At 44.6% G+C, this 22408-nt stretch overlaps 1 protein-coding gene across 1 annotated transcript in view; it reads right to left on the minus strand.

Annotated features, from left to right (window-relative positions):
- The window catches only part of LOC134967018 (transmembrane protease serine 3-like), a 69184-nt gene that overhangs the window by 44133 nt on the left and 2643 nt on the right, over positions 1 to 22408 (minus strand). Inside the window, exons 2-4 of the mRNA XM_063944011.1 lie at positions 21761 to 21814; positions 5398 to 5506; positions 2373 to 2489 (exon numbers count right to left, since the gene is read on the minus strand). Coding sequence (XP_063800081.1) covers positions 2373 to 2489; positions 5398 to 5506; positions 21761 to 21814 — 280 coding nt within the window. The remainder of the gene's footprint in view (positions 1 to 2372; positions 2490 to 5397; positions 5507 to 21760; positions 21815 to 22408) is intronic.

Raw genomic sequence — 22408 nt, forward strand, 5'->3', positions numbered from 1 at the left:
AGCTCATTGTGAATGATAAAACTTGTGTTTGGTAAATGATGCTCCAGCCAATCAGCTCCCAACTGTCATTTTTCAAACGCATAACAGTTAGGAGCTGAACACATGACAGTTAGGAGCTGAACACATGACAGTTAGGAGCTGATTGGCTAGAGCACCATTTATCATACACAATGAGTTTTATCATTGATTAATGAGCCCCTTTATCCTTAAAATAAAGATTTCCCTACCATCTCTCACCCTCAGTGGGGTGTGAATGAAAAAAAAATGAAAAAAGTTTACTCTGGTTCTGTGTGAGTTTCTAAATGTTTTAAATGAATTTGCAATGCAGAGAAAATGGCAACTTGCATTCAGTACCTTGCACCTAATTGGATTGGCTCCACTGATTTAAAGTGCACATGTTGCCTACACAGAGTGATGGCAGCCATTTTTTTTCTCATTCAGTTACTAAGAATCAGTAATATCTCTGATTCCTTATAGATAGACACAGGAATATTTCTTCAGTCCACAATGTGACTCTGTTGTATAGCAGGTGTCCCATGGGGATCTGCCCACATTTACTGTTATTGCAGGCAGTCCTTACTTTACTGAGGAGGAGTTGCCATTTTGGTGTCACCCCCTATGATGGAGACACACACACACACACACACACACACACACACACACACACCATACTTGCCGACTTTATGGCTGCTCTCACCGGGAGAGAGCAGCCAGTTCGGCTCAGCAGGGGGCGGGACAGTGATGCGACGTGCAGAGGGGGCGGACCAGAGGCGGAACGAGGGCATGGCAGAGGCGGAACGGGGACATGGCTGATGTATCGCGTCATGTAAGCCACGCCCCCCGCTGTGTAATGTCGCTATTACTGGCATTATATTGCAGGGGGCATGGCTATAATGACGCGATTCAACAAGAATCGCATCATCGACTGCCCGTACCGCCCACTTTATGCTAAGTGGGCGGCCGGGAAGGGGGGACCCCAGAAATTGGGAGACATGCCTGCTCTTCTGGGGGGCCGGGAGGGTCACCCGATTTTCGGGAGCCTCCCAGCCATTCCGGGAGAGTAGGCAAGTATAACACACACACACAAAAATAAGGTGAGATAAAGGGGGAGATTTATAAAATCTTGGAGAGCGATAAAATAATAACTAATCAGCTTCTAGCTATCACTGTACAGCAGCGTTTTTCAACCGCTGTGCCGTGGCACACTAGTGTGCCGCCAGCGGTTGTCAGGTGTGCCGCAGCCTGCCGCTCACGCAGCTCACCGGCCACCAGAGATGCCCTGCACAGTGCTCCGCCGCCCGCCGACAGTGCTCCACCGTCGCCCGCCAGTGATACATGGGCCAGTGATACATGGATCCTTCTCCTGCCGTCGTGCACGGGCAGCACAGTCAGCTCTCCTGCTGCCCAGTCCGTGACCTATGGTGGCGTGCTGAAAGGTCACTTATGTTACGTCTCATTCCCGCCCGCGCTTGGTGCTGGTGTATGCTGCAGCGAGCGGACTGCCCCGCACTGCCGTGCTCATCATAATCCTACTACAGCTCAGATATACAGGACTTTGGGCTGACATTACAGTGTGGTCTGTGAGTACTATACTATTACAGGGGAGGAGGGGGCAGTGTGTGCCATTACTGTGGGGGCTGTGAGGGGGCAGCGTGTGTGCCATTACTGTGTGTGTGTGGCGGGGGGCAGTGTGGATTTATTGTGGGGGCCAGTGTGTTTGATAAATGTTGAGGCCAATGTATTTGATATCTGTGGGGACATATGTTGTTTTTTCCCCCCAAGGGTAACTGATAGCGTGCCTTGAGAATTTTAAAGTCTTGTTAGGCGTGCCGCGAGTCGAGAAAGGTTGAAAATCACTGCTGTACAGTCTGTGCTACAACAATGTCAGAAATTGATAAGTCTCCCCCTAAAAGTTGGTGTGGTGCCAACTTACTTACTAATAGTACAAACACCAATGGTCAGCAAACTATGAAATAAGTAGAAGCGGAGTAAATTCGTATAGCATAGGTTCAGTGACATATTACTCATATATTGCAGTACACTGTCTGTACATTTATACAAATAACACCAAAGATTTTGTTTTTATATATCACATCCACTGCATACATGTATATTGCCATTTTAGGGTTTAGGTGTCCTTTAAACAGAGCAGAGGATTTAAGGGACATGCCACTATAGATGAGAGTTATCAAATATTGGAGAAAGATAAAGTGAAGAAGATGCTGAGAGCCATGAATCAGCTGTTATTTATCTAGCACAGCCTGTAGCATGACAGAAGCGGATTTGGTTGGTTTGGGAACCTTCTCCACTTTATCTCTCTCCAAGATTTGTTACCTCTCCCCCTAATGATGTAAAACATTTTTGTGACTTACAGATGAGAAGGATGGACAGAGCTGCTGCTGCAACAGACAGGATACTGGAGATACAGACAAGGATCCTGGAGACGCGCTGCAGGGAACACAGGGATGTCTTCTCAGACCCAACAACATCTGTACCAGAAGACAGAGACATGTTACACCACTCACCCTCACATAAGCTACAAGAAGCCACACAGGCACCAAGGGCGTTCTCTTGCTGTAAAAGACACAATTTATACTAGAGAGGCAGCGGTGTCTCTATAATAGGAGCGGGGTGTGCGATGTACACAGGAACCTGATTCAAGGGGGGGCACACCACACACACTCTCCACCAACTGCATTAACCCATCTTGTGGCCACTACACCAATGCTATATTGAAGAGGCCGCCAGGAAAATGGCACCACTGTCATTTTCCCAGAGATAAGGGGGGTCATTCCGAGTTGTTCGCTCGTTATTTTTTTCTCGCAACGGAGCGATTAGTCGCTAATGCGCATGCGCAATGTCCGCAGTGCGACTGCGCCAAGTAAATTTGCTATGCAGTTAGGTTTTTTACTCACGGCATTACGAGGTTTTTTCTTAGTTCTGGAGATCGGAGTGTGATTGACAGGAAGTGGGTGTTACTGGGCGGAAACTGGCCGTTTTATGGGTGTGTGCGAAAAAACGCTACCGTTTCTGGGAAAAACGCGGGAGTGGCTGGAGAAACGGAGGAGTGTCTGGGCGAACGCTGGGTGTGTTTGTGACGTCAAACCAGGAACGACAAGCACTGAACTGATCGCACTGGCAGAGTAAGTCTCGAGCTACTCAGAAACTGCACAGAGAAGTCTTTTCGCAATATTGCGAATCTTTTGTTCGCAATTTTGAGAAGCTAAGATTCACTCCCAGTAGGCGGCGGCTTAGCGTGTGCAATGCTGCTAAAAGCAGCTTGCGAGCGAACAACTCGGAATGACCACCAATGTGCAGTAGACTCTGGCCCAGGGCTGTGTGATTGCACTGCACTCACTGTGTGACACCACCATCCAGTCACAGCCTAACCTTCTGCACAGATTGTGTGATTGCACTACGCTCACTGTGTGACGCCACCATCCAGTCACAGCCTAACCTGCTGCATAGATTGTGTGATTCCACTACGCTCACTGTGTGACGCCACAATCCAGTCACAGCCTAACCTGCTGCACAGATTGCGTGATTGCACTACGCTCACTGTGTGACGCCACCATCCATTCACAGCCTAACCTACTGCAGAGATTGTGTTATTGCACTGTGCTCACTGTGTGACCCCAGCATCCAATCACAGCCTAACCTGCTGCACAGATTGTGTGATTGCACTACGCTCACTGTGTGACGCCACCATCCAGTCACAGCCTAACCTGCTGCACAGATTGTGTGATTGCACTGTGCCCACTGTGTGACCCCAGCATCCAATCACAGCCTAACCTGCTGCACAGATTGTGTGATTGCACTACGCTCACTGTGTGACGCCACCATCCAGTCACAGCCTAACCTGCTGCACAGATTGTGTGATTGCACTACGCTCACTGTGTGACGCCACCACTCAATCACAGCCTAACCTGCTGCACAGACTACATGGACAATTCTACTAGTCAAGATCACCAGTTAGTGAAGCTTAATCAAGCTGGCAGTGGGATCCGGACATTGTATTTGTACGCAAACCATCGGGTTTTCATCATACAAATATGAATCAGGCCCTATGTGACATGCATGAAAGAGGGGGGAAGTAATAATAATATATTAAGTGGCCATAAGGAGGGTATAGATGGCTGCTAGTGGCCACTAACTTTTATTAATGAATTAAAAATGATAGCCATGAGTATTCTAGCAAGTAACAGTGGGCCTAATTCAAGTTTGTACAGAAATGTATTTGCAATTGCGATTTTTTTAGGCTACAGAATTGCTGATCATCGCAAGTGAAAGTAGAAGATAGATGACTACTGGAGCCATCGCAAACTCATTAGCAACTCCGTACTCCAGGGCTTAAAGTGGTCCAGGAGAGGTGGGGGAGATGTACTAAGCAGTGATAAAAGTGGAGAAGTGAGCCTGTGGAGAAGTTGCCCATGGCGACCAATCAGCTGCTCTGTATACTTTTAAAGTATGCAAATTATAAATGTTACGTCAATGCTGATTGGTTGTCATGGGCAACATCTCCACTGGCTCACTTCTCCACTTTTATCACTGCTTAGTACATCTCCCCCTAAATACTCACTGCAGGCGCGATTGCAAAAGCACCTTGGCACATGCTCAGTCTGACCATAATCGCTCAGTTTCATGAACATCAGCCATGAATTAGGCCCAGTGGGGAACATTTAAAGGGTGTATATACAAGTCATAAAATATGGGGGGGGGGGGGGGGGACAACCATTGAAATTCCCATCTGCAAGTTAAAAATGTAAACCTTTTCCATCAACTCACTGCCCCACATCATTACAGCCAAGTCTCTGCTTTTCAGGGAAAATTGCATGATCAATTAATTGTCTCCATTGGCCATATGTACAATTTAAACACCATCATAACTGCCTCACAGCACTGACGTTGTGGGTTCAATTCCCATCCCTGCCATGTGTGGAGTTTGTATGTTCTCCTGGTGTCTGTGTGGGTTTTCTTCAGTTAGCTCCCACAATCCAAAAATATACGGGTAGGTTAATTGGAGATAACTTGGAGAGAAATATATCTACTGGTAGGTTAACTAGAGATAAAGTGGAGAGAGAGAAAATACCAACCAATCAGCTCCTAACTGCTATTTTTCAAACACAGCCTGTAAACTGACAGAAGCTGATTGGTTAGTGCTTAGACATCTATTTACTAAACTTTTAAGAGACATAAAGTGGACAGCCAATCAGCTCCTAACTGCCATGTTACAAGCTGTGAAAAATGACAATTGATTGGTTAGTACCAGTGGCGACACTATGGGTTTCTGCTCCCGAATCCCAATTGTACAGGTCGTGATAAAGGCTATTTAATGGAATAGCCTTTCCCCTCGCTGCCATAAACCCCACTTGCCCCAAGCTGCCGCCTCACTGTGGCTTTGTTGGTCGGTCACTGTTGATATAATCACAGCAGCTTCATCCACCGGCTGTACTGCGCTCCCATTGGCTGGGGCTTCGTCTTCGGGTGTATTTGAAGGAATCACATTCTGTAAAACAGAGGAGGCCATGGCTTCACACACAGAGGAACGTTACCGCAAGGTCAGCCCAGCTGAGATATTTAATTTCTTTATGTCATAGTGAAAATATTATTGCCAGTAGTGAAACTTCAACCAGTTTGAGTAAATGATACAAAAATCCAAATATTCCCTGAAATTGTGCGATCTTTTGATCAATGAAAATTGTTTTAGAAATTCAAACACGTTCAGCCAAGTTCCAGGCGCTTTGACCACGTCTCAGTCGGTTTGTGCACATGTGAACTATTCATTCAGCGATTTTTTTTAAGAGGGTTTTTTTTTTTTGAATGGCGCATGGTGACACTTGAACCCGAAAGGCGAATGCAAAAAGCAAACTTTGAACACAACTCGTATAAAAAAAAAGTTAAACTACATATCCATTATTTAAAAATTATATTTACGTAGTATCTGAAAAATAAAAATATTTAAAAACAAAACTTAAAATCAGAACCTGAGCGGCCAATCAGCTCAAATAGTGAAAGGCGAATGGCTGCAGAATATATCAATGATTGTGCCGCAAACATGTTCAGGTCCCTTGAGCTGGTTAAAATTTTCTAGCTCTAATTGACAATTATGTTGTTCGATTTAGAAGATATATCATTGCGATTTGGAAGATATATCGTTCCAATTTGTATCGGAACGATATATCGTCCAATATATCGCCTAATGTGTACCCTGCCTTTTACTGTATCCTGCATTAAAGGTACATTCCTCCTTCAGCTAACTTTAATATTTCTTTTACGGCCTAGAGGATACTGGGGTTCCATTTAGTACCATGGGGTATATAGACACGTCCACTAGGAGCCATGGGCACTTTAAGAATTTGAGAGTGTGGACTGGCTCCTCCCTCTATGCCCCTCCTACCAGACTCAGTTTAGAAAATGTGCCTGGAGGAGCTGGTCACGCTTATGGAAGATCCTGAAGAGTTTTCTGCATTTATTTATCTGTTTGTTATTTTCAGGCTGGGCTGGTTGGTACCAGCCTGCCTGCTTCGTGGGACTTAGGGGGGAAAACGGCCCAACTTCTTGAAGGGTTAATGGTCCCGTTCCCCGCTGACAGGACACTAGCTCCTGAGGGAACTTTTCGCAAGCCCCACCACGGCGATCGTACATTCCCGCAGCACGCCGCCACCCCTAACAGAGACAGAAGAAAGAAGAGTGGAGAGTACTAAGCTGGCGTTCCGGTTGGCGGGTCGCCGGCCATTATGGCAGCATGAGGGTACGGAGACGCATGGCTTCTAACCGGGGTGGATTGCGTCTCCAGACTCAGTACACAATTGCATCTCAGTACACCGTACACAGTACCCACACTGGCAAACAAAGCCTTAAAGCGGTTCTGTCTCCATTTTAAGCACAAATTACCTCAGCCAGTATAAAAAAAAGCGGGAAGACCGCGTGCCATTGAAGGGGCAAGGCTTCACTATGAGAGGATCCAGCAGCTCACCAGCGCCATTTTCCCTCTGCAGTGGACACAGACGCTGACTGACAGGGATGTGCAGCTCCTCCGGTGTGACTCCAGATTACCTCAGCGGTACCAGGGGTCATAGCAGGGGGGGAGCGATTATTAGTGTACTAAGTCCCCAATCTGGGTACTTAGTCTACGACCCGGCTTAGCTTGACATTAGCATTAAGGGCGCGGTGTGCTGGCTCCAAATACCTCTGTGTCTCCCTTGAAGGGAGTGTGTGCGGTTATATTTACAATATGTCAGGCAAAGAGTGTGTTTCATGTACGGCAGAGTGTTCCTCTTCCCCAGGGAGCTCACTACTATGTACCCTCAGGCTAGCGGGGCTGAACCAGCGTGGCTGGATTACATTAAAGGAATGATTTCCAATATTTCTAATAAATTGTCCCGCAATGAGAAAGAGACACAATACTTAAGACAGTCTGTGGATGAGTTATGAACAGAGACTCAGTCCCCAAACCAGCGTCTCAGTCCCCTACCATTTGTCCACAAAAGCGAACTCTGGCCCATATCCTGCAGTCTGACTCTGACACTGAAGGTTCAGACATGGAGGAAGGGGAGGTGGATACAGAAGGGGTGGATGCTGCTCAATCATAGGGAATACCAGCTCTTATAGAAACTATCAGAGATGTCCTGCAAATTCCTGATAAGATGACAGAGGAGTGTGAGGAATCTTATTTTAATGTAAAATAGAAGTCCTCAGTGACTTTTCCTGTGTCAAAGGAATTGAATACCCTGTTTGAAAAACCATGGGTTAATCCTGATAGGAAATTTCAAATCCCTAAAAGGTTACTCTCATCCTTTCCTTTTCCTCCTGAGGATAGGAAAAGACGGGAGCTTCCACCGATAGTGGATGCATCGGTGTCCAGGCTGTCACGGAAAATAGTATTGCTTGTCCCGGGTGCAGCCTCCCTGAAAGACACGGCTGATCGTAACATTGAGACCACACTCAAATCCTTATACACAGCTGCTGGGGTGGCCCAGAGACCCACTATTGCATGTGCGTGGATTATAAAAGCCATTGCTAAATGGTCAGGCAACCTAATTGAGGGGTTACACTCCTTACCTAGGGGGCTAGATTGTTTTACTCCTGCAATATATACAGGACTCTGCGAACTTTATGGTGGAAGCCATAAAAGATATAGGCTTGCTTAATGCACGCACCACTGCTATGGCAGTGTCAATGTCAACACGCAGGGGCTTGTGGCTACGCCAGTGGACTGCTGATGCGGACTCCTGGAAGGGCGTGGAAGGTCTGCCTTTCACAGGAGAGGCCTTATTTGGAGACGAACTAGACAAATGGATCTCCAAGCTACTGCGGGTAAGTCTACATATCTTCCTTCCGCAGCTCCCCCAGCCAGCAAATTTACAGTCCTTTCGGATGGCCAAGTTTAACGGCAAATTCAGAGGTGCTTCTACAGCCACCAGAGGCGCAAGAGGTAAACCACGCAAACCAGCAACTGCCGGTTCTCAGGAACAGAGATCAGGCTCTGCTTCCTCAAAGCCTTCAGCATGACGGTGGACCGTGATGCCTGGAAGACTGGCAGGTGGGAGCCCGGCTAAAATTCTTCAGTCACATCTGGAAAAGTTCGTGCCAGGATCCCTGGGTCAGATCTTATTCCCAAAGAGCTCCCACCTCACAGATTCTTCAAATCAGGCTTACCAGTTTCACAAGAGGCAAGTATAACTTTACAGGACGCCATTTAAAAACTGGTACTGACTCAGGTCATTGTCCCAGTTCCACCTCATCAGCAAAACAAGGGGTACTATTCCAACTTGTTTGTAGTACCAAAACCAGACAGTTCGGTAAGGCCGATTCTGAACCTCAAGTCATTGAACCCATGCTTAAGAGTGTTCAAATTCAAGATGGAGTCTCTGAGAGCGGTGATCTCAGGTCTGGAGGAGGGGGAATTCCTAGTGTCTCTGGATATCAAGCATGCGTACCTTTACATTCCGATCTGACAGCCTCATCAGGCTTATCTACGGTTTGCACTGCAGGACTGTCACTACCAGTTCCAGGCCCTGCCATTTGGTCTCTCCACGGCACCGAGGGTGTTTACCAAGGTGATGGCAGAGATGATGCTTCTACTCTGCAAACAGGGAGTGAACATAATTCCGTACCTGGACGATCTTCTGATAAAGGCACAGTCCAGGGAGAGGTTGCTGGACAGCATTGGTCTTTTAACCAGACTTTTCCAGGATCACGGGTGGATTCTGAACCTTTCGAAATCTCACCTAGAGCTGACACGGAGGCTTCCATTCCTGGGAATGATACTGGACACGGAGTCACAGAAGGTGTTCCTTCTGTTGGAAAAGGCATTAGTAATCCAGTCAGTGGTTTGGGATGTCCTGAAGCCCACCTGGATATTGGTGCATCTATGCATTCGCCTTCTGGGGAAAATGGTGGCCTCTTACGAGGCGCTTCAGTATGGAAGGTTTCACGCATCTGCACATGCGCCATAGGATCAGTCTGTTGCCAAAAGCCAGGATCTCCCTTCTGTGGTGGCTACAGACTTCTCACCTCGTCGAGGGTCGGAGGTTCGGTATTCAGGATTGGATTCTGTTAACCACAGACGCAAGCCTCAGAGGTTGGGGAACAGTCAACCAGGGGGTTCAGTCGCAAGGAAGATGGTCAAGTCAGTAAGTCATCCTTCCAATAAACAATCTGTAACTCAGGGCCATATACAACGCCCTTCTGCAGGCCTCATATCTTCTTCAAGATCAGGCCATTCAGGTCCAGTCAGACAATGTTACGGCAGTAACGTACATAAACTGACAGGGCGGAACAAAAAGCAGAGCAGCAATGTCAGAGGTGTCAAGAATTCTCCTCTGGGCAGAAAAACACGCGTGGCGTTGTCAGCAGTCTTCATTCCGGGAGTCGACAACTGGGAAGCAGACTTCCTCAGCAGACATGACCTGCACCCGGAGGAGTGGGGCCTTCACCCGGAAGTGTTCAGGTGCTGGACATGTCAATGGGGATATCCACAAATCGACATGATGGCCTCTCGTCTCAACAAGAAGCTAAATCGGTATTGTTCCAGGTCAAGAGACCCACAGGCAGTGGCGGTAGATGCTCTGATGACTCCGTGGGTCTATCAGATGGTGTACATGTTCCTCCACTTTCTCTGATCCCAAGAATTCTCAAAAGAATAAAAAGGGAAAAGGTTCAGGCAATACTCATTGCTCTGGACTGGCCAAGAATGGCCTGGTATGCGGGCCTTCTGGAGATGCTTCTTGAAGATCCGTGGCCTCTAACTCTTCGCGAGGATCTTCTGCAACAGGGCCCATTCATCTATCAAGACTTACCGGGGCTATGTTTGATGGCATGGAAGTTGAATAGCTGATTCTATCCAGGAGAGGGTTATTCTGACTATGCTCCAAGCCAGGAAGAGGTAACGTCTAAGCATCAATAAATGTTCTGAGGAAGCCGCCGACTTGACCGTAAGGCAGGGAACGCGTTAACTACCCATACAATACCAGCCGGCTTTTATTGATACCCTACACTAAGGAACAGAACGGGACAATTGTGCCTTGTGCCTGTTGCGGTGCTTGAGGCGTGAGCGATGTTTGTGGCGTGGACCATGTGCGGCGTGCAGCCTGACATGGAGAGCGGGAGCGTGCTCACCGTCCTATTCGTTCTACACCTGTGACGGTGTTTAAAGCAGGAGCAACGCTCTTTCACACAAGACTGCCAGCAAACAGCCCGAGACTGTGGAGAGGAGGGTGTCTTTTACTCTATATGCCTGCTGTGATGTGCTGATTAGTAGCGAAATGCTAATGAATATCATCGGTGAATCACTGCAATTTTAATACCAATTATAGCAAGGCATTCTTATTATTCCTCTGGATATGTCCGCATTCAAAGGATTAGCTACCAGCAGCCGGGAGGACCTTTTATATTTATAAGACTGTGCTCCGCCATTAAGGATTCCATCTAGGTGACACCGATCATCTGCATTTGGACACTCCAAGCGCTAAAAAGTAACACCTATATTTTAGTTCTATTGTGAATTCCCCAAACGTGCTTTTCTAAGTGGGGTTAATTTAATTTACCGGCCGGTAATCTACTTTATTGCACTATAAAAATATTGATTGTTTTTATATTCATGTATTATGCATTATAATTATTAAAACTAATAGTATTTAAATACCAGCTCTTCTTTTTTCTTCACTTGTGGAGAATTTCTGTTTCTGGTTTGAACCATTACTGAAGGTAGACATAAAATACCTTATGTGGAAGACCGTCACACTGTTGGCCTTGGCTTCAGCAAAGCATGTGTCGGAACTGAGGGCGTTGTCTCACAAGAGCCCCTATTCAATTTTCCATGAGGATAGAGCTGAACTCAGAACTCGTCCGCAATTTTTTCCTAAAGTGGTGTCGGCGTTTCAAAACAAGTAACAACCAACCTATTGTGGTTTCCGGTGGTTACCGACACCTTTGCTACTTCAAAGTCTTTGGAAGGGCTTTGAAGGTGTCTGTAAAGAGAACAGCTCATCACAGAAAATCGGATGCACTGTTTGTTCTTTATGATCCCAATAAGATCGGGTGTCCTGCTTCTAAGCAGTCAATTGCACGCTGGATCAGGCTCGATATCCAGCATGCTTATTTCACAGCAGGCTTGCTGGTTCCAAGATTTGTACAGGCCCACTCTACTAGGTCGGTGGGTTCTTCTTGGGCGGCTGCCCGCAGTGTCTCAGCTTTACAGCTCTGCCGAGCAGCTACTTGGTCGGGTTCAAGCACGTTTGCTAAGTTCTACAAGTTCGATACGTTGGCCTCTGAGGACCTTCAGTTGGTCAATCAGTTCTGCAGGAACCTCAGCACTCTCCCTCCCGGTTTGGGAGCTTTAGTACTTCCCCATGGTACTAAATGGAACCCCAGTATCCTCTAGGACGTAAGAGAAAATAGGATTTTAATTACCTACCAGTAAATCCTTTTCTCGTAGTCCGTAGAGGATACTGGGCACCCGTCCAGTGCTTCATTCTTCCTGCACTGTTACTTGGTTAAGTATGCTTGGTTCAGCTGTTGCTGTTGGGTTAGCGTAGCTTTCCTCTTGTCTGTGTGTGCTGGTTCGGGGGTGTAGTATTGTATGCCAGCGGCTGGGCTCCCGGCAACCAACATACCGGCGCCGGAATCCCGACCGCCGGCATACCGACAGGTGAGCGAGTGCAAATGAGCCCCTTGCGGGCTCGCTGCGCTTGCCACGCTGTGGGCACGGTGGTGCTATCTATTCTCCCTCCAGGGGGGTCGTGGACTCACAAGAGGGAGAAAAAGTGTTGGTATGCCGGCTCTCGGGATTCCGGCGCCAGTATACTGTGCGCCGGGATCCCGACAGCTGGCAAACTGAAGACCACCCCTGGTTCGGAATTGTTTTGTTCATATGTTTGTAAATCCAGTCATCAGGACACAGAGACATGTGAGTTCACTGCTGTGCTGTTTATTCCATCACCAACTCCAGACACACTGCACACTGAACCACCCACTTCCCAGCATCCCCCTGGTCCTAGGGACCATCACTAAAGATTCAGGCTTACACAGATTAGTAAGGGAGTGTCTACAAATATTAAGCATTCTAATACACTAACATCACATCCTCTTTTCTTTAAGGATAAGCCCTATACGCTTCAATGCAACAATTAACAATGTCATATTAAGAACATCATCTAACACGTTTCAATGAGTCTCTCAGGTCTGCGTATTTCCCTTTTGGGTCTTTCACACACAGTCTGTGTTTCATCGACCATGTTGGACCTTTCTAGAATCGTGGTTGATTTACCATTATCAGGATCATCATACATGTCAGATGAAGGGTATTCTTCAGTCATGTTGTCTTCATTATGGTTAGGATGAGATCTTAAATCCACCCGATTTCTTCTTACTTCCGTTCTATGCTCTGTACGTATAGTATAAGATCTTGGTGCTACTTGTGCTTGCACAATACCTTTCTGCACCAAATACCTTTCTCGTGATCTCTGAGACGGACTTGGTCACCCGATTTTAGATCAGATAAGCGTCTTGTTCGCCTGTCATGGAACAGTTTCTGTTTTGCCTGTTGACGTTCCTTACTCAGTCTGACCAACGCTGAGTTATGTGTATTAAACAGTTCATCATGTATCGGGAGATTTGCTCTAATCCTCCTTCCCATCAGCATTTGTGCAGGAGAAAGTCCATTCTGTAAAGGTATACTGCGGTAGATTAAAAGACTTTTGTATAAATCTTCTTTACCTTCTTGAGCTTTTTTCATGAGACTCTTTACAGTTTTTACTGAACTTTCCACCAACCCACTTGAGCATGGATAGTGGGGACTTGACGTAGTATGGACAAATTCCCACTCATCAGCAAATTGTCTAAATTCAGCACTGGAAAACCGAGGACCATTGTCAGTGAACACTTCCATAGGAACACCATGCCTTGCAAAGATTGACTTCATGCAATTGATTACAGCTTTACTAGTAGTTGTATGTAGTGTCTTCACCTCAGGGTAGTTAGAGTAATAATCAATCACGACAATGTACGTTTTCCCATTACAATCAAACAAATCTGCGCCAACTTTCTGGTACGGTCTCTCTGGCACTACGTGAGGACTCAGTGGCTCGACTTGTTGTTTCAGTCTATACGTAAGGCATAATTCACATGTAGCTGTAGTCTGTGCTATGTCTTGGTTCATTGTTGGCCAATACATAACTTCACGCGCTCTCCGCTTACAATTTTCTTCTCCTAAGTGGCCTTCATGTATCTTGCACAGCATAGTTTTTCTTAGTCGTGCAGGTATGACAAACCTATTGCCTTTGTAAATAATACTATCGACAACTGTAAGGTCACTGCGGTACATCCAGTAATCATGGATAGACAGCGGGCACGCATGTTTTTCTGCTGGCCAACCTTTCAGAATGATATCTTTCAACACTTTCATTGTGTTATCTGTCTCAGTTTCTTTCCTAATCTGTTCTTGTCTTGCAAGAGACACTGGTAGAAAAGCTACAATCAAATTAACATAGGCTTCTATCTCTTCATCCATCAGACTTTTGGACCCTTCACTTTTGTCCACAGCACGAGAAAGTGTATCAGCAATGTACATGTATTTGCCGGGACAGTACAGCAAGTGTACATCATATTTCTGTAGTCTGATAAGCATTTGTTGAATTCTCATGGGACAGTCATGTAATGATTAGTCATGATAGCTACCAATGGCTTGTGGTGAGTTTCCACTGTAAATGTTTGACCATACACAAACTGATGAAATCGCTCACATGCATATGTGATCGCTAGAAGTTCTTTTTCTATCTGAGCATACCTTGTTTCAGCACTTGTCAGTGCTCTTGATGCATAGATTACTGGTTGTCATGTATCCTCATGTTCTTGTAACAGCACTGAGCCTAGGCCAAATTGCAAAGCATCTGCTGAAATTCTTATTCTTTTCGCAGGATCAAAGAATTTTAACACTGGTTGCTCTGTAATGATCTGTTTCAAGTTTTGCCAACTTTCTTCTTGTTCATGTGACCACATCCACTCGTTATCTTTGTCCAACAACCATCTAAGAGAGGCTATTCATTCAGAGAGTTGAGAAATAAACTTTCCTAAGTAAGTAATCATTCCTAGGAGTCTTCTGACGTCGTCTTTGCTGTTAGGACGTTCCATGTTCACTATGGCTGATATTTTCCTTGGGTCTGGTTTTACACCTTGATCTGAGACCACGTCGCCCATAAAGGTAAGTGTATTCACGCCAAATTCACATTTGTCCTTGTTTAGTTTTAGATTCACTTTCTTGACAAGTTCCATTACTTGTCTCAAGCTAGAATCATGTTCTTCCTTTTGTAGATCCCCAGACAATAATGTCATCCATCATTGTTTCAACACCTGGAATATGTTCAAAAAAAATCATGTGTATCTTTTTGTGATATACTTCTGGAGCAGACAATATTCCATATGGTAGTCGAAGAAATCTGTATCGACCTTCTGGTGTATTAAATGTACAAAGCTTTGAGCTAGCCTCATCTAGCTTCATTTGCCAGAATCCTGAAGATGCGTCCAATTTACTGAACCATTTTGCTCCCGCAAATTGTGACATGATTTCATCTCTGGTTGGTAGTTTGAAATGTTCTCGTTTAATAGCTTTGTTTAAATCTCTGGGGTCTTGACATTTTCTGAGTTGTCCATTTTTCTTTTCAACAATTACTAAGGAGCTTACCCATTCAGTAGGCTCAACAACTTTCTGTGTCACACCCAAGGCTTCCATGCAATTTAACTCTTGTTTCAGTTTTTCTCTCAGCGCAAATGGCACTTTTCTACAGGGGTGTATCACTGAAGAAACTTGCGTGTCTATATTTATTTTATGCTCTCCAGGCAAACAACCTAGACCTTCAAACAAGTCTCTGTATTCTGTAAACATCGATTTGCAGTCATCTTCTATTTGTAATGTCACCATAAAAACTTTCTTTAGCAAGCTTAGTTTCTCACAGGAACTTAATCCTAGAATCGGTTGCACATTTTTATCCACAATCAGTAGAGATGTTATAAACTGTTGTCCCTTATATTTCAGTGTCACTAAGCATGTACCTTTCACAGGAATTTCCTCCCCAGTGTATCCTGTAACTTTCACTTTGGCTGGATGAATTTTAGGTTTTACTCTAAAAGTCTTATAGTCTTGAAACGATATTAAATTCACCTGCGCACCAGTATCAAGCTTAAAGGGAATGACAATCTCGTTCACAGTTAAAGGGACAATCCATTCTTTCCTATCTGCACTGCAAAGTTCAATGCAATCCACAAAGAATTCCTCTGCTTGTTTAACAGCATGCACTGTGGTTATTTCCCTTTTCATTTTACAGCATTTGGCAAAGTGATTAAGTCTACCACATTTCATTCAGGTTTTACCATAAGCAGGGCACATTTTAGGATTGTGAGCATTTCCACATCTTCTACACATTTCCTTATTAGACTGTGGCTTAGACTGCTTCATTCTTGAGAATGGAGATTTGCTTGGCTCTGTGTTCTGCACTACATGGACAGCAGCATCAACTTCCTTGTGTAACGTTTTGGCTTGAAATCTAGTTATTTCTGCAGATCTGCACAGTCACTGCCTTTTCTAGTGTTAGGTCTTGCTCTCTCAGCAATCTCTCTCTGAGTCCATTATCAGGTATTCCACTGACAATACGATCTCTAATCAGAGAATCCTTTAAATCACCAAACTCACAGGTTTTACTGAGTGATTGCAGCTCTGTAACATACTGATCAAATCCATCTGCAGACTTATGATCACTTGTGAAAACCTTTTATCTTTCATATGTCACATTTTTCCTTGGCACAAAGTAATCTTCAAACTTTTGCATTATAGAAGATAGCATCATATTCTGCCCCTCATCAAACTGAAAACTATTATAAATGTCCAGCACATCCTCTCCTATCACATGGAGGAAAATGGATGCCTTCGTTTTGTCAGCCTCTGTATCAGCTCCACATGCAGCAAGATATATATTAAACCTTTGCTTAAATCTTTTCCAGTTTTCAGACAAGTTACCAGACATCAGCATGCCGGTTGGAGGAGCCAGTTTATCCATGCTTACTCACTGTTTGAAGAGAGGAGCACACGGCAGGCTTTGCAGACACTGAGTATCACAGCCTTACAGACTGCTGCAGGATTCTTTCACACTCTGAGAGCACTAGCAGTCCAAGTTAAACTTCTTCTGACACTATGTTTTGTTCATATGTTTGTAAATCCAGTCATCAGAACACAGAGACATGTGAGTTCACTGCTGTGCTGTTTATTCCATCACCAACTCCAGACACACTGCACACTGGACCACCCACTACCCAGCATCCCCCTGGTCCTAGGGACCATCACTGAAGATTCAGGCTTACACAGATTAGTAAGGGAGTGTCTACAAATATTAAGCATTCTAATACACGAACATCACAGGAATCTCACCACTATCCTTTTATATCCTTCTCTCAAAGTATGTCCGTCTCCTCGGGCACAGTTTCCTAGACTGAGTTTAGTAGGAGGGGCATAGAGGGAGGAGCCAGCCCACACTATCAAATTCTTAAAGGGCCTATGGCTCCTAGTGGACCCATCTATACCCCATGGTACTAAATGGAACCCCAGTATCCTCCACAGACTAGGAGAAAATAATTTACTGGTAGGTAATTAAAATCCTATTTTTGGCTTAACCTTGCCTTCCTGTGACTTTTACAGAAGACCAATCCTTTCCCTCCCCATTTCATTACAGTGGTAACTGTTAGCGATTTTCTATGCCAACAGACAATCCATGGTTTATAATCAAAATATAGCTTTTACAAGTCCCGATTCTTGCCTCTGTGTATTTATTTTTTAATTAATTAGGATTATTAACACGTCAGCCGATAATAGGCTTATGCATTGCTTTTCAGTCCTAGCTCTGTTATGTGCTTTTAAGTATCATCTATAGTACACTAGATGACGTATTTTCTCACCCCCTCCTAGCACAGAATTTCACATTGACTGGATAACACTAATCTTCAAGGAGAAAGAATTAAGAGGAGTGTATTTTCAGTGTGGGAGAATATAAAGGATTCTGCTCTATTCCTGCTTTTCTCATATAAACCAAGCTATGGAATGTGATACATTCCAGAGCTTGGATGAGGTGGTCAAGGTGATCTTCAGATGGTGTTACCCTATAGAAGACTATGGGCTTCTTTTTGTGTTTCCCCCTGAGAGGGATCCAACCGGATCCCTGCCAGCACCCCCTGGGGAACAAGCATTACTCGACCCATGCGCAGGAGGACTACTGGGTCCTAAACGCAGAAGTCCTTAAATCACAAAGGACAGCTCTTACCAGGAAAGCTATCCTTTAAGCTTTTCCTCAAACATGTGGCGTTAATAAACGCCATTATGCTTGCGATGAGCGGCGGGATGCATTGCATGCAAAATGCGATTCTTGATGCATCCCGCCCCTAATCCCAATGCACATATTGGAGACGTTAAAATGGCTTACGCATGCGCTCTATAACACCAAACTGGTTGAGTAATTGGTAAGACTACTCTTACTGCTGCCGGCCCGTGTCACCGGGGGGCTGAATATCTGCCCCAGTGCCAACAGGCAATCTTTTCAGAGACAGTTTAATAGATAGACCTCTGCGTGATATATCTTACTATAGTTATCCTGCCCCAATGCCATATCGTAGAGTACTCACTGACATCCACAATTACAGGTCCCACCTTCCTCAGTGGCGATAATAACAGGCTAGCTCTGCTTACCCTCCGTGTCCCTACTCCCAGGAGACATGAGAATTGTAAAGCACTTAATTAACCTGTGCAGTTTTCAGCACTGCAAAAGGTGGTAATTGTAGCTGAGTATTTCAGGCAGCAGAATGACTACATAGACCATATACTGTTTCCCCTCTTATGTTTCATCATATGCCACCCTGAGGATGAAGAGGATTAATCTGCTTCTCCTTCCATCTCTTTCCCTGGGCGTTCACCATACTTCATACTTGCCTACCTGACCCTCTCCATGAGGGAGAAAATGCTCTGTTCTTGGACTTTCCTGGTAATGTATGATTGCCATCACCTGTGGTGAAACACCTTTCTTATCAATTAACTAGCTCACCACAGGTAATGACAATCATACATTACCAGGAAAGTCCAGGAACAGAGCATTTTCTCCCTCATGGAGAGGGTCAGGTAGGCAAGTATGGCATACTTACCAACCTGCAATTTTACAAACCACACTTTTGCCGGCTTTGCACGGGTTTAAAGTGGACATTCTAAACGCCGTGCATTAATGATTAGCATTACTGCTTTACAGCACTGAGGTCCTGGGTTCGTTTACCACCAAGGCCCTAACTGTAGAGTTTGTATGTTCTCTCCATGTTTGAGTTTTTTTTCCCCCGGGTACCAGAGTTTCCTTCAACAAACCAAACATATACTGGTAAAGTATTTGGCTATCGGCAAAAATTAACCAGGGTGTGTATATGTGTATGTCCATGCGGTAGGGAATATAGATTGTAAGCTCCACTGGGGCAGGGACTGATGTGAATAGCCAAACATTCTCTGTAAAGCGTGTGCTAGATAAATGTGTGTGCTATATAAATAATGGGCCCTACACACTGGTCGATACCGGTGAAAGATATGAACGATCTTGTTTATTAATGAACGAGACACCGTGCATATCTATCAATGTGTAAAAAAAAGTGATTGGTAAGTAAACCTCACACAATACAGAAGTGTAAAGGTCACATCAAAATGTGACCTTCTACTGATTGTCTTTATTTCTCTGATAATGCTATGTGGCTTTGCCTCATTTGTCGCTTATACTAGCATTTGTCCACAGCTTCGCTCATGTGGATGTCTGTTGCTGCTCAGCGAAACTTATTTTACAAAGACAGTAGTGCCATAAAATATTGGGATTTATATTGTACACATTGATCACAAAGTCTCTTTGTAAACACCATTTGCCATTTTTTTCTTCAGGGATTAACACAGAAAGATGCTTGGGGCTACTAACTTGTGAGCAAACCACGTAAAGCTGCCCATGGGAGAAGCAGCTGGTCCTGACTCCTGAGATCTACGCCTGCAGCAGGAAACTGCAGGCGCTTGAATTGAAAAGGAAAATTGTTTGGGATAAGGGAAATACGTGGTATAAACACAGTCTCACCTGCGCCGGATCCCATTAGAATCTCTTCCTCAATTAGTTTCCTCTGCAGAGCAGTCACTTTATGTCGGGTTTCGATGCATAACTTGGACGGAGTTAAGTTCCACAGAAGCATGATTGGAACACCAACTTTTAGTGTGCAGAGTGTCAAGCGTCTGATTCTTCCTTTATTGCTCCTCTCCCTGATGTCACATCGAGATCATACAGACCTCAGTTTCTTTCAAGGTCACTAAGCCATACAATAGTGAAAACGCCATCCAGATCATCCAGTAGTTTTTGCATGATGCCGAAATGAACAGATAGACAAAAATTCCACCTTTTTTTGGTTGTCTCCATAGTTCAGAAACAGTCCCTAGAAGTATATTTGCTATGTACAGAAACAGCCCTTAGAGGCCTATTTATTAACATTATTTTTACGAAAATAATGTGAAAAAGGGTGTTTTCTGTTTCCACACCCTTTTCACATTATTTTAGTATCACCTGAATGTATTAAAGGGCATTTGGAGCAGTTTTCATGAAAAACTGCTCCAAGCCCTTTAATTCACGTTTTTTAGTAAGCCACATCGTATTCCCCATACTTATAACGGGAAATGCGATCTGGGCCGAATTTACTAAAACAAATCCGTGAAAAAAATCACAGTGAACCCTGTGATAATTTCGCCAGCTCAGGCTGGCGAAATCACAGGGCAGCACTGCGATCTGCTGCCTTCTGCCCAGCTTTCTCTGCCCCCTGGCAGAGAAAGCTGTGCAGGAACCCGGCAGTGTGATCAGTTCTGTGTGTCCGATGGACACACAAGATGATAATTTGTTAAAAAAAAAAGTGAAAAAAACCCCCAAAACAATTCTTACCAGTCCAGGAGTCGGTGATCGGTGCTCCACTGCGGGCTCCTGGGTGCCGGATCCTCTAAGTGCTGTGCTGTGACTTGCGTTGCAGTAAAGTGATGCTGCAAAATGGCAGCTCACTTTACAGCACATATATATAGATGAATCATTAGTGAGGAGGTGTGGAGGCTCATTATTTCAGTGGCAAACGCAGGATTTCTAAAGGGGGGTTTCCAAATGCAGTCCACAATTTTCCACTCTGTGGAACATTGGAGCAAGTGCAGGAGTCTGGGGGAGTGGTAGAAGAACCTAGTAACAACCCTGGACATTAATGTAAATATTGTCTTTTTATACACTGGATACTGTATGGAATATAGTATTAATATTTAACACTATAGTATAGATTGTCTATAGCACAGGTTGTCAAACTCGGTCCTCAGGATGCCACACAGTGCATGTTTTGCAGGTCTCCTCACAGAATCACAAGTGAAATAATTAGCTCCACCTGCGGACCTTTTAAAATGTGTCGGTGAGTAATTAATACACCTGTGCACCTGCTGGGTTACCTGCAAAACATGCACTGTGTGGGGTCCTGAGGACCGAGTTTGAGAACCTATGGTCTATAGTATAGCCTGTATAAAACATTAAAATAATATAAATAAGTGATCAGGAAAAGGTCAAACATACCATAATCAATCAATCAATCAATCAATCAATCAATCAATCAATCAATCAATCAATCCATACATACATACATAAACATAATAAACCAGTACTGCACTTTCTAAGCACACATTCTCCCACCTCATGGTAAGGCTCCTGTCTCTTCTTCCTGGCAGCTACTCTCTGGTCCAATGCATTGATTGAGGACTTAGATACACACACAGCGAACTTGGTAGAGAAAGCTGCTACCAATGGGCATGTGCAGCAGCTCTGCTCTGTCCCTTAAACTGCATGATGTGGCGGCAACTCTAGTAATCGCGTAATGTACCACTGCTATTGTTATCATAATTTGAGCCACTTGCTAAAAGGAGGGGTGTTTCTGGGCAACCAGAAACCCCACCTGTGTTTGCCTATGTTATTTCCTGTATCATGTTGCCCCTCCCAGACTCCACCCAACGCCTTCCCTTTGCCTGTGGAAACTACAGCCACTCGGCAAACACCGCCATCGTGCACAGTAAACCTACATGTTAAGGCTGAAACCAAGGTGCACATGCAGAAAATTAGGCATATATGGCTAATGTAAGTCATTGGTTGCTTTGCTCTATGTAAATCATTTAGTCCCAATATATTTAGCAGTCATACATTCAACTCACCTGTTCCCTGTGATCTTCTTGGAAAATATCATATAAGGAGATTCTTTTTGATATCTGGTAGTAAAAAATACGTATAAAAGATATAAGGTACTACAGTAAGCTATAATGCATGTAATTATAATATGCGTATCCATAGCATTATACCTATGCTGAATGTTTAGTTATTCCTTTATATTTTTGGAGTGAATGGGAAATGTATAACAAATAACAAAACATCTATAATTATACCATATGTGGCACCTACAGCTAAACAATGGAATGTTCTATGTAAGTAACTTTTGTTTTATTGCACAGGTGGATGGTCCATAGTTTCCAACGGGTATGGGTCGTTGGGTCGACACAACTTAGGTCGACAGTCATTCGATCGACCACTATTGGTCGACATGCATTAGGCCGACGGGGTCACTATATCGACATGTATTAGGTCGACAGGTCAAAAAGGTCGACATGACCTTTTTTTAACTTTTTTTGGTGTCGTTTTTTTTCTAAAGTGACGGGGAACCCCAATTAGTGCACCGTGTCCCCTCGCATGGCTCGCTTCGCTCGTGTCCAAAAATTAGTATTTTTTTTATTATCTCATGTCAACCTAATGACCATGTCAATCTAGTGACCCTGTCGACCTAATGCATGTCGACCTAAGTGGTGTCG

This window comes from Pseudophryne corroboree, chromosome 10 (genome assembly GCF_028390025.1).
Source record: "Pseudophryne corroboree isolate aPseCor3 chromosome 10, aPseCor3.hap2, whole genome shotgun sequence".
Lineage (NCBI taxonomy): Eukaryota > Metazoa > Chordata > Amphibia > Anura > Myobatrachidae > Pseudophryne > Pseudophryne corroboree.